General features: G+C 39.0%; 2 protein-coding genes across 2 annotated transcripts in view; both read right to left on the bottom strand.

Annotated features, from left to right (window-relative positions):
* Positions 1-6,809: 6,809 nt before the first annotated feature.
* On the bottom strand, positions 6,810-7,457 carry LOC140144735 (uncharacterized). Its single transcript, XM_072166545.1, has one exon. The coding sequence runs from the start codon at positions 7,455-7,457 to the stop codon at positions 6,810-6,812; it is 648 nt and encodes a 215-aa protein (XP_072022646.1).
* Positions 7,458-10,397: 2,940 nt separating this feature from the next.
* LOC140144736 (probable U3 small nucleolar RNA-associated protein 11) overlaps positions 10,398-14,021 on the bottom strand; it is a 46,730-nt gene continuing 43,106 nt past the window's right edge. Inside the window, exon 8 of the mRNA XM_072166546.1 lies at positions 10,398-13,430. Coding sequence (XP_072022647.1) covers positions 13,347-13,430 — 84 coding nt within the window. The 3' untranslated portion in view covers positions 10,398-13,346. The remainder of the gene's footprint in view (positions 13,431-14,021) is intronic.

Below are 14,021 nucleotides of genomic sequence, written 5' to 3'. Positions count from 1 at the left end.
ATCCGCTTCTAAATCCGGCTTGTTCTCGGAGCTGGTTGAAGTCCAACGTAGCAGTGAGCCTATTGGTGATGATTTTTGTGAAAAGCTTATAAACATTGGATAGAAGACGGATTGACGATATAGATCTAATATTCTGTCTTCTCGAACACACTGCGTGCATGTGAAGAGATCAGCTAGCTTAAAATTACAACTTCGCCTCCCTCCTTCAACACTTCATCAGTCAGTATCTCATCATATCCTGGTGTCTTTTCTTTCTTTCTTTCTTTTTTATTTACGACATGGCATAACTGAGCATTAACAGCAGAGGCAAAAAATCATTTAGAAGCTGCTGACGAGGAAGCATCCAGAAAGCGATTAACCTCCCTGCAGAAGCTGGCCCTCGATCTAATGGCTGGATTTGGGCAGGAAGAGAATTCCATAATTGGGCTGTAGATGGTAGAAATGATCTTTCATGGCTGACAAGGTTTGATCTTGGGACTTCCACTGCTAAGTCATGGGATCTCACAGACCGTCGCAACCTGAGGTCATGGACATTGATGTCTGGCATCAGCTGGCATAACAACTCATGGGCCTCTTTGTAGAACATACGATAGAAGAGGGTGGCTGCTCCAACTGCCCTGCGATAGCTCAATGGCTGAATACGATGATCTTCATACTCATTCGTTGGCAGACCAATGACACGCTTAGCTCTATTTTGGATGGAATGTTGAACTAGTAAGGTGTGAGTTGCACCAGTCCCAGCACTGCTAGCATATTCTGTAGTAATGGCCTTGTAGATGATGGCTCTCAGGGCAGGTAGAACATAGGGCGAAGAAGTGTTCTTCATATCTTTATGGGCAGATCCTACTTCATCTGCGTTAATGGATATGGTATATTGTGATCACTGGTTGTGACTATATGTGGGTCTTCTACTGTAAAGGTCCTGGTAGAAATGTTCTACTCTGGATACAATTCCATCCCGATCCGTTATTACTTTCCCATCCTCATCTTGCAGGGCAACCATTTGTGATCTGAGTTGAGTTGGGAGTTTTGAGACGTTCCAACTGTTGAGTTGATGTTCTTTGCTTGAAGACATCTGTACTGGCACTTTGATGACCGGGAACAGAATTGAATACAGAGTACAGCATATTATGTCCACATTAACAAAGGAAATATCAGTGAATATATAGGTGTCTTCACAAACAAGGAAAAGCACATCAACAATGGGAAGGTCTTGAAACCACCAACTTGCGACTTTATGCTCATTTCGTGGAAGTAGGTCACATTTGTGACCGTCCACGACGAATGAGCCGTAAATTCCTCCCCCGGTCAATTTTGTTTTATTTCGTGTTTAAAAAATAAACATCATAAACTTAAAAATGGTATATCATTTGACTTCAAACGATATCCAGAAGCGGGTTTATGGTTTGTTAAACTTTGCTCCTTCAACAAAATTATAGCTTTTAGGTTTTTACATGTGTCTCTTTTTCCACATTGTTGGCAATAAATATCAAACAGTCATAATTGGCAGTCATTTCAAATCATCCCCAAGTCAACGAGGTTTAAGAAAGTTCTCTCATTGTTAATTGTTGGTTATGCATACCTGTACAAAATACAATGCCTGGTAACCCACCACTTGAACAGGATTTAGCAATATAAGCAAACAAAGACCAGAGCTATTAAAAGTTCTATAGCCATCTAAGGTAGAAGCTTATTATCCACTTCAACAATAGGATTATTGATTAGTTTTTGACTATCGAAATGAGACGGATGTCGGGCCAGCAAGTTACCGATGAATATGACCTTCGTACACATTTTACACCGTAACTCAGAATACAATTTAGGGAATTTACGGCTCATCTGTGCTGCCGGGTCACATTTGTCTGCGACATTGAAAGGATGTTTGTACGGTGGAGGTTCATAATTTTGTACTGAATCGTAATAGAGCAATTTTGAAAAGCAGTATTTCTCGGCCTAAATTAAACCTTTTTATTATTAGAAACACATCACAAAAGGTTACTGCCTCCTTTATTGGGGATAATAAATAAAAATCCATCCATCACATTTTCAAATCGCAAAATCAAAAAGAAATTCAAAAAGCCCAGCAATGTGTTTTACATAATTATGCTTCTTTTTGCTATTTCAGTTTTTACAATTTGATTTTACAAAAAAAAAGGGTAGTTACTTTTTGTGATGTTTAGCAACTAAAGGTCAATATCAAAAGAAAATCTGTCACTTAGAACACAATCACAACACAGCATTAACGCCATTAATCGTAAATTTAGCAAACACTCCCATACACTGTAGTAGTTATTAATAATGTCACGATCGAGGTTTGATGGCTAAAAGTAATGATTAACACGATACAACGACAATGACTATTAATCTTGCCCAAGAGCAAAATATATATTTCGGTTTTAACGCGATCGGAAGAGGTGATGAAAACTGAATTATCTGCATTCAACCATTTTCAATGATTTTGGAACCAAACCATCACATTAAGTCTCCAGCAACGTACGGTTTCGAAGTCAGTTCCGAGCATTTTTACAGTGGTAAATACAATCTGTGTCGATCATGGTAACACCCTAGGCGTCATGGTTTGAACAGGCTATGCGTTATTAGGCAACCAACCGACAAACCGAGAACTGCGCCTTTGTCATCTTGAGCTGCATTTTCACAGAATATGGATTCGCGTAATGCATCCAATGCTTCTATGTCGGACTCTGCCATCCCCAACAGCTTACTCATCATGAAAGCCTGCACACTCACCATCCTGCTGGTGGTAGATCTTATCTTCAATTCCTTCAATCTTATTGTCCTATATAAAATGCGAGATATTAACCCTGTCACGAGGGTTTTCTTAACATCTATGACCAGCATCGACTTGCTCGGAGTCATATACTGGCTCCCCCATAATTGCGTCTACAATACAAAACAGATGGCCTTTTGGAGAGTTGAGCTGTTCCGTTTCGCTCACTTAGGATCAATAGTAGGTACACTGTTTCTGCTTAATCTTGCCGCGGTCAACGTAGAGAGATATGTCGCTATTACTCGACCCTACCAATACTCTTCTTGGGTGACGGTATTTAGAGCCCGCTGTTTCGTTATACTTCTGTGGTCCTGTGCGGTTATTATGCAAGTTGGCAGAATGGTTCTACCGGCCTGTGTCACATACTATTCAGCGTATATGCACACTTGCATAGTTGGTGTGGAAGATGGAATCGATATTGGAGGAACCATGCAAATGATCTTGTTAGCTACATTGCCAACCATGATATCTCTTATTTTGTTTTGCCGTCTACACAAAATTGCTCGAACCCATGCTTCACAGATAGTGGCTCAGGAACGGGTAGTCCATAAGAAGAATTGCAGAGAGTTAGAGAGAAGAACTTCTGTGACTTTCTTAATACTTACTATTTGCATGATCATCTGTACAGTGCCCCAACTGATCATTTATATTTATGAGAACTTAGCAGGAGAGGACCTGAACGCTTGGTTCATTTGTTTTGCGCAAATGATGACAGTTTCTAATGCGAGTATGAATGTTATTGTGTATTATTGGAGAACTGCTGCTTTCAGGAAAACAGTGAAAGATTTACTTCTGAAAAATGTTAAACTTTGCGCGGAGTGTCCGCTCAGTAGGTTCATCATGAAACAACGAGGCTCCAAGTGAAGACTTTGCCGATTTGAAATGTTGAGCGGGAAGCAGTTTAATTCTCAATAACAAAGTTCTGTACGGGAATTGATTATAATTTTCCGCTATCCTGTTAAACAGTCATATTACATCGTTGTTGCTGATTGTCATTTGTAAGTATTGTAACATCTGATTAAACATACGTAAACATTGGGTCATGTTGTTGTCTTTTGGTGTGCTCTACGGGCGTAGGTCATAGGTTATCAACCTCGTCAGATAACGGTATTTAACATTGACTCAAATGGAGGTAAACGAGAATATAGACTCCATAGTGACCAAACACGATGTCCGGCCGGCCGTCTCGGAATTGACGTCGGAAGAGCCATACAAACATGACATTAAGCTTGCTAGTTCCGACGCCAACCCTGATATCTCTTATTTTGTTTTGTCGTCTACACTTTCTGACTTTCTTAATAATTACTATTTGCGTGATCATCTCAGTGTACAGTGCCCCAACTGATCATTTACATTTATGAGAACTTAGCAGGAAATGACCTGAACGCTTGGTTCATAAGTTTTGCGCAAATGTTGGCAGTTTCTAATGCAAGTATGAATGTTATTGTGTATAATTGAATACATATGAATACAAACCCCACCAAAGTCCATGGGAAGTGATTTTGAGAGAAAAACCTGTGTATCATTTTAATTCCTTAAGTTAGATTTACCTGGTCAATATGGTAAGTTTTACGTGCTAATGAGTGGATTAAACTGTATAAAGTATGACGATTAGCATTTCAGGGACTTTGTAGGGTTCATTTTAAATTTTGGACTTGGGTGGTTTTTTAAATCATATACAAAGACAACAACGTTGGAATGAGATTACCACTAGTAAGATAATACAAAATAAAGCACACAGGCATGTATGTTGATAAGCATTCTGCCATGTAATATAAACCACACACGTTCCTTTATTAAACCCATTTTTTTTCAAAAGTCACTCTCCAGCAATGAATGTGTTACAAGTGGACTTTTATATATACTGGATTTCAATCACGGAATTGGGTGGTTCTTTCATACATGCTATTTCTCACATGCTCAATAGACACAGATGATGAATTTGAGTTGTTCTTTCATACATATGACAGGCCTGATGAGAGGCCTATGTATAGCAACAATTTCCCATGCTTAACCCAATTTGGCCAACGTATGGACTTGGGTGGGTTTTGTATTCATATATTCAATTAACAGCGGCTTTCAGGAAAACAGTGAAAGATTTAATTCTGTAAAACGTTAAACTTTGCTGATAACAAGAATGTATAACCAGTGTGTATTGCCAACAATGACATATGGGTCGAAACAAGAGGACAACTAAATACTTGAAACAGAAACTACAAATAACCCAAAGAACAATAGAAAAAATACAGTAAAATTCCATCTGCAAGCATGCCTCTGAATGAATGTCTTTTTATGAAAGGCAGACACCCTCCACAAAAACATAACAATAGATTGGTCTTACAATAACACATGTTTGTACAACCGCCTGTATAAGTAATATAAGTTGCTCAAACTCAAAATAATGTTTTTGTGTTGGGTGTCTGCCTTTTGTCTCTTTGGTCAAAAAAGCACTCATTTAGAGGCATATGCTTATATAAAGATGGAATTGTATCATTACACATTACCTTAAAATATAAAATAAAGATCACTTACTCTTCTTCTAACTTCGTCGAAGTGGTTGTGGCTCATTTTGAAAACTTCATCCAAATATACATATTCTTCTACTTCTTCTATATAGTGCTCTTTGGTGCATGTAGGTTTGCTTCTTGATGACGAATCTTTTCAAAATGCTTTTGGTCTTGGTCATGTTGATCTTCAGCCCCACTTGGTTACTTCCATTGTTGAGGGCTTGCCGCATAGACTCCAGATCATCGGGGTTTCCTGCAAAGATTACAATATCCTCTCCCCATTGATGTTGATCCCTTTCTTTTCCCAGTCAAGCTTTTGCATGATGGCTTCCAGAGCTGCGTTGAAAAGCTTTGGTGAAATGGCGTCTCCTGTCGAACCCTCCGGTTAATGTTGATTTTGTAGCTCTCAGATTGTAGCCGGATGGTAGCTGTTCCTTTAGTGTATATGTCCTCGATTATGTTAACATAATTATGTGCTCTCGATTCCTGGTTAACCAGACCTGTAGTATAGCTAGTATTTCAATGCTGTCGAAAGCCTTCTCACAGTCTACAAAAGCCAAACACAATGGTTGCTGGTATTCATTTGCTTTCTCTATGATCTGGTTAACTACGTGTAGGTGATCTGTGTAGAGAATCCGCTTCTAAATCCGGCTTGTTCTCGGAGCTGGTTGAAGTCCAACGTAGCAGTGAGCCTATTGGTGATGATTTTTGTGAAAAGCTTATAAACATTGGATAGAAGACGGATTGACGATATAGATCTAATATTCTGTCTTCTCGAACACACTGCGTGCATGTGAAGAGATCAGCTAGCTTAAAAATTACAACTTCGCCTCCCTCCTTCAACACTTCATCAGTCAGTATCTCATCATATCCTGGTGTCTTTTCTTTCTTTCTTTCTTTTTTTATTTACGACATGGCATAACTGAGCATTAACAGCAGAGGCAAAAAATCATTTAGAAGCTGCTGACGAGGAAGCATCCAGAAAGCGATTAACCTCCTGCAGAAGCTGGCCCTCGATCTAATGGCTGGATTTGGGCAGGAAGAGAATTCCATAATTGGGCTGTAGATGGTAGAAATGATCTTTCATGGCTGACAAGGTTTGATCTTGGGACTTCCACTGCTAAGTCATGGGATCTCACAGACCGTCGCAACCTGAGGTCATGGACATTGATGTCTGGCATCAGCTGGCATAACAACTCATGGGCCTCTTTGTAGAACATACGATAGAAGAGGGTGGCTGCTCCAACTGCCCTGCGATAGCTCAATGGCTGAATACGATGATCTTCATACTCATTCGTTGGCAGACCAATGACACGCTTAGCTCTATTTTGGATGGAATGTTGAACTAGTAAGGTGTGAGTTGCACCAGTCCCAGCACTGCTAGCATATTCTGTAGTAATGGCCTTGTAGATGATGGCTCTCAGGGCAGGTAGAACATAGGGCGAAGAAGTGTTCTTCATATCTTTATGGGCAGATCCTACTTCATCTGCGTTAATGGATATGGTATATTGTGATCACTGGTTGTGACTATATGTGGGTCTTCTACTGTAAAGGTCCTGGTAGAAATGTTCTACTCTGGATACAATTCCATCCCGATCCGTTATTACTTTCCCATCCTCATCTTGCAGGGCAACCATTTGTGATCTCCCAAGACTTAGTGTTAATGCTTGTTTTGCCCTTTTGTAGCTTCTGCCTGCTTCCAAGGTTTGCTCTATCTTTTTGACATTGTGTTCTCTTAGTCTGCCTTCATTCGTTTCGTGATGGTTTTGCATTTTCTGAATGTTGTTTTGCTGTTTCATTTCCCTCCTCTTCGTGAGAAGCTTTAGAGTGGTTTCTGAGAGTTTATCTTCCTTTTTTTTAAATTCCTTTCCAGCTACTTCCCTGACACAGCTATTGATTGTTTCTGCTATGACTTTGGATGTTTCAGTAAGCTCACACTCCTTCATTGTATCTTCCAGTACATCAAACTTGTTCTGTAGGGCTAACTGGAACTCTAGTGAATGTTGATGTAGCTTGTCTAGATTCAAATTGGTTGTCTTCTTGCGCATTAGCTTGGCTCTTTCCAGTCTCATGTTAATGCGGATCTCAGCTCTAACTAATCTGTGGTCACTGTCTGTGTTGAATTTGTTGAGAACAGATACATCTGTAACAATGTGTTGCATGCTTGTCTGAGAGGATGAAGTCAATTACATTCTTGGTTGTGCGATTTGGACTCCGCCATGTCCACTTCCGAGAGGGTTTCTTTTTAAAGAACGTGTTCATAATTCTAAATCCTTTGCTGATTGCAAAGTCTAGTAGTGAACTTTGTCTCCTCGGCCATTCCTTTCGCTCTGAGGTCTTTTATGAGGAATCCTACTCCGTATAGCAGCACCCTGTGCCTCTGTAGTATATTGTATTACCGCTTTGAAGATACAGGACAAGCTAGGTCAATGGCTATTAACTCTGTTGACCTTGGAATTCTGTTCTCTTTAACTCGACCAAGGAAACATGGTAGAGAGTGCAAACTATACTTTTAATCCTTGTGGCCAGATGAAGAATTTGAGCCTATACCTAAAGACATCTGAGTATTTTAAATATTAGACCCTGACTGATTGATCTTTGACACATTTTTTCTTATAAAGTCGAAGATAGTAGAAACTATAAATTATTTTATCTCTGTGACAAAACTATAGTTTGATTTGCATTTACAGTAATTTTTCACTTTGACCCCTGTATAATTCAGGGGTGCAAATTGTGATTTCTTCCTCAGGAGCAAGGTTTTTAGGCTCAAGATTTCCTCAATCATACCTTAGCTATATTCTGCACTTCAAAAGATGAGGATGTTAACATAGCGTGTATTTTTAACTTTGATCTTCCAAAAAAGGCTTCACGAAGGACAATGTGCGCGCGTAGCGCGCTTAAATTTGGTATTTTACTGTTTACACTAGTTTGGGGTTAATTTTGGTGGGACAGACGCTCCTTTCCCCTTTTATTTTTAAATTTCCTCAATATTTTCCAGTTTTTCCTCTTCTCAGTGGCATTAGTATTGATACACTAAATTCCTTCCATTCCTTCATGACTTTTGTTCCCATAAAATCCTCATTGCTGCCTCTCTAAATTTCCTCAGATATGATTGCCGCCTCTCTGTAAATTTCCTCAGATATGTGCCCTGTTTCCACATGCCTTCATCCAACCTATTTTTTTCCTGGTAAATTACAGTGAATACCTCCTATGGTGATGAATTGTAAATTTCCTCATATCCCATTTCCATTCTAATACCAACATCTTTTGTTCTTATTTCTTGAACAATAATGCGAATTCCTCCAAATTTTGCACAACCAGTGTCTTTAAAGATCTCCTCTCTTCCATTCAGTAGCTTCACTGCTTCACAGCCCTCCCCTATTGTTTTGTACCTCACTCCTCTTCTTTTTCTTTCCTCTTTTCCCCCTTCCTCTCCCCTTTTCTATTCTTCTCTCTTCCTCCTTTTTCCTCTTTCTTTTTTCTTCCCATGGCATTATTTCCTCAATTTTGACTCATTTCCTAGGAGCGGTGCTCCCCGCTCCCGCACAATTTGCATCCCTGCCTGTATTATGGATTTACCCTCCTCCTCTTGGAGTTAGCCCACACTTTGGGGAGGTACATAGAAGCTTATTCTATTCTAATTATCTCAAGGAACCAAGAACTCTGCTCTTGCGGTCACGAAAAAATTTAATATTACCCTACTAATCAAATGCTACTTAAATTTTCGAAATAAGCTTCACAGTCAATGGCAAGCATGACTATTCTACTTGCAATCCATACACTCGAAGGCCCTATGGAAGACTGTCTAATTTAGACATGACCTTAATCGCCAACACAGGGAGTGTATATTTCAAATGGAGTCACCCATTCAGGAAACCCCATTTGAAATTTACATTCCATGTGTGGTCATATCTTCCACAGTGCATTCCATGCTTATAAATGGAGATAATAAACGTGTCAAAGGTAGGCTCATATTTTTCATTTAGTCACAGGATTGAAACCAAAATAGTTTGCACTGCCTCTTCATTACTGAGATACAAGGCAAACTAGGTCAGTGGCCTTTTAACTCTGTTGACCTTTGTTATAGCATTTTCAAATTTGAACCGTGTGTGATGAACCTTTTGACATTTTTTGTCTTAATCTTCGTAATCATAAGTCACAGATAGTATAAACTATACTTTTTTTTAAAAATCCTTTAATTTTTGACATGTATTGTGAATTTACCCACCTCCTGGAGTTGGCCCACAGTTTTGGAAAGGCTCATTTGAATCCAATTATCTGTTATCGGCCCTCAATCCTTCTTCTGCTATCAGAGTCACAAAACCCTAAATATGGCCTTACTATGGTGTCATAGTAGTCCTACGTTTCTGATGGTATAAAAATCTTTTTTGGAGTAAGTCAGGGGGATGAGGCTGTGGATCAAGAAGTGCCGCTATCACTGGGGTAGGGGACGTAGGTTGATGTTAATTGAAAGCATATAATAATCAGTTCTACTTGTTTGCATGATTGATGAACTATGTATGTGGGGAAGCAATTTAGTCTTTAATGCTAATACCAAATAAATCTACACTGCAATTTGATTTTATAACTTATCATTCTCTTTATTATGATATTCTTTGCTTGTTTGCAAGTTACAAGTTTACACATAATTGAAAAGATTTGAAAAATGAGACAGATAGTTAGGACCAAACTTTCTTATCACCTCACTTCTGTGGAAATAAAGGGTAGTATATAGTTTGACATTTTTATGTGATTTTTCAATGCAGCAAAGGCTTGGTGTTTTTGTTCTTTGATCCAAATCTGTTGGTTTTCAGCTGCCATTTGTTACTCAAATGATTAACTCTGGGAAGGCCTTTGTTCTTTTCATTGTTGTGGCACATGGGGCTATTGTTGGAATCCATACACCCCCTATGGAAGACATTACCTTAACCCTAACCCGCCTGAATGCTACAAAATACTACTTGATATATGCGCTGTTCGTGCATGCATCCCACGTGGTGTGATGACGCAATCGCCCTAAGTGATATATAGGCACGGCAGTTTCAGCTGGCCAGCGAAGCCCAAGACCCGTGGCAAAGTGTCGCCGACCGAAAGTGCTTGGCATGCGAGGGGTCTCGGGTTGAATCACACCCAGAGCAAACAACTTCTTTCCTTCTTTTCTCTCTTTATTCTTTCCTTCTTTCCCTTCCCGTCGCCAAAAAGCCCCTAGGGGGTTAGGGTTAATCTTTCACACATGGGAATGTGAATTCCAAAAGGGGTTACCTGAATGGGTGCCTCCATTTGAAATCTACACCCCTATGTGGGAGATTAAAGTCATGTTTAGGGATTGTATGGATTCAACTGGAATAACCCATTTTATGGCATATTGTTTAAATTACCTCTAACTCGTTTCCTTAAAATAACACAGACTCCACCACTACTTCTGTTCATACATGGGACACATCAAATGGAGGACATGTGGGTATTGCAATGGCAATCCGGACACAAAATATCAAACCAAATATTGGCCCTAGTATTCTTACGGATTCAATCATGTTTCACCATTTTTCACCAATGTTTAAACAGTGATGAACAATGCTGGAACAAAATTGAATCCCTTTCAACAACAAAAAACAAGCTAAAGATTGTCTAATCACATGATTATTTTATGAGGAATGTCCATTAGTTATTGCCACTCAACCTTACAAGAAGATCAGTAATGCTCTGATAGTGATAAGTGAATTTCATTGAAAATAGGGTATATTTGCATTACTTTTAACCAGTTTTCATTGACAATAATGTTAATCAAGATTCAAGACTATGCAGCAAATAAAAATCTCTAATTTTCAAATTCACTTTTCTCAAAATGCATATTTTGCAAATACGTCAATATGAGATACGGCCGACGATATGCTTATTAATAAATTTTCACGGTATTGAATCATCAATTCCCCAAACAGTGTAAGTAACAAGTAAGAAGTGTGTGTCATTTTAGAACTCGTCTTTCTATCACTAATAGTGTTGTTGGGCAGGAAAAACCTCCTATATGTCATTGGCCCCTCAACATGTTTAAAGCAAAACCTACTATATATCCGGTTGGCAGTTTTGTTTTAAACATGTTCAGGGGCCATAAACACATAGGAGGGTTTTCCCGCCCATACTAACGATGACCGGCTGGTTGTTTAATGGTTGATAGGGTAAAATGTACTAATGTTAACATTGTGTCAGTTAATTTAATTTTCTCAACATGGCAACCACGCTTGACTCATGACAACCACGAGTTCACCCCTACCCGGGAAAGTCAAAATTCATAACAACCTTTGACTAATGGGCTAATAATGTGAAAGTAAATATGGGTGTCTTGTCCAGATTGCCTTTTTCTGTATCCAGTGGTTGCGAGCGTGCCAGTCCAAAGTCCACACGATCAACAACATGATACAAATATTAAATAAGTGTAATGGTACTTGACATACAAATGTATATTCGCTGGGTGAAAAAGGACTAATATATCGAGGGTTTAGTGCAACAAAGGGCTGATCAGGGGTAGACATAAAAGGAGCAATAATCGGCTGGCCCAAGGGCCAGCTGGGAAGGTTTACAGCTGGTTCAAGGGAAAATCCACTGGCCCAGATTTGTTGTCAATATATTCTAACATATCATAAATTTAATTTATGCCAAAATCCCAACTGACCCACAAGGCCATCCAGACAGAAAATCTCCTGGCCCTAAGAGAAAACTAACTGGCCAAATCGACCACTGGCCGATCTGCAATAGCTGCCAGGTGTCATCTGTACAATATAGAATGCAGAAATGGTCAAATTGTCTATAGGGCAGCTATTTGCAGAAAGCCCTTTGTTGCACTAAACCCTCGATATCTTTCACTGATTATATCTGTACCATCACATAGTCAAAATTTGACAGTGTGATATACACCACAAGATTCCTATTGAGGCCGCTTGCACAGGTACACCGCCGCAAAGGTACTTGGCTGGTACTGTTCACTACCAGTGTACCAGTGCAGTACCGCTGCTGGTGGGTCCTGTGCAGTAGCAGCATTGGTACTGTGTAGATACTCTGTATATACCAACCTGGTGATGGTGTACCTGTGCAGGCGACCGCAATAGGACTCTTGTAGTGATATATACCACTGCGCAAACATAGGCAGGCAATATTTGTTTTATATAACAATACTACACAAATTGTTTTTCAGCCAAACTATTCAATGGTTCAAATCAATGCCATTATATAATCTGTTTTGTATCACACATTCCCAAGCAGATTGCCATTTGCATACAGCTGCTGACTGCTTCAGTGTGACATTATACCGACTTGTATACAATTGCTGACTTTTTTGTGTGACAATCCTGAATTCAATGAATGACAAAAGTACTAGTTATTGCTGGTAAATTGTTGATGTTTAAATTGGTCACCAAGAGGACATTCAGAAGTCTCATTGTAGGCCCAAAGTTCCCACAAAGAATTCCACAGTTGATGTTACCTTTTCCCAGCATGTTGCCATTTGTATACAGTTGATGATTATTTTGTGTGCTAATATAGTGACTCGGTGAATGACAACTGTACGATTGCTGATAAATTGATGATGTTGCAGGGATTGAGTTTAAGGCGTGCGAGTTCGATCACACACGATCGCACACCTTGAATTGCCTATCTGAGTGCGGTTTATAGCACACCGCAATTCCTAAACTTCTTACAGAGTGCAATTTAATAGCACACCTGACAGCCCACCTTAACATTTCCAGAATTGAAATTGATAGCACACCTATTATTTTCAAAACTCAATCCCTGATGTTGAAACTCATCACCAATTAAAGACATTCATAGGTCCTACTACAGGCACATTGAAGCTCTGTAGGAATCCCAGTTGGTGTTACCTTCTCATTACAAATTGCCATTTGTATACATTTACCGTTTCTTGTATGTGACAATAATGACTTCAATGAATGGCAAATGTACTACTGCCAGATTAACTGATGATGTTTAATTGATCATCATGAAGATATTCAGAAGTCCCATTGTAGGCACAAAGTTCTTTAGGAATCCCACAGTTTGTGTTACCTCTTCCTTGCAGGTTGCCATTTGTATACAGCAGCTGACTCTTTTGTTTCTCCTTTCACCAACACCTTCTTACCTTTATCCTGCAGAGCAGAGAAAAACAATTTAGAAGACATTTTGTTAAAATGGAGATTTTGCAAATATATCATATCTGAACATATTTTATTGATGGTCTATTTATAAAAGAACTATATATAGTAATCATTGAATAAAATGTATTATTCAACAGGCTGGCAATTAATGTACAGCATTTGATTATCAGATGGGCTTTGAAAGTACTTATTATATCACTCATACATAAATTCTAGACAGTTCATTGGTTGATTACCATTCATCATTTTTACCATCAGCCTCTCTGTGTGATAGTTTTTACCATCATAGTGCTGCGCCAAGCCGTGCCCTGACTCTTAGACTCGCCGATTTATTTATGGGATGGACCCAAAAATGTGAAGTATATCACAGCAAAACATGGTGTTATGTTGATGAAATAATGTATTTCCTACCTTACATAGTATTTTAGTAATATAATTTATGTATGAGTGATATAAAACAAATATTAACTGTCTTAAATTTGTACAATGGTCTAAATATAATCACTCAGTGAAAGATGTATTGTTCCATTCTACTCGCCACAATCCATCTTTCACTTCGTGATTATATTTCGACCATCACAC

Source organism: Amphiura filiformis, unplaced genomic scaffold (assembly GCF_039555335.1).
Source record: "Amphiura filiformis unplaced genomic scaffold, Afil_fr2py scaffold_76, whole genome shotgun sequence".
Lineage (NCBI taxonomy): Eukaryota > Metazoa > Echinodermata > Ophiuroidea > Amphilepidida > Amphiuridae > Amphiura > Amphiura filiformis.
Note: the sequence above shows the minus strand (reverse complement) of the source record. Positions and strands in the feature narration are given on the sequence as shown.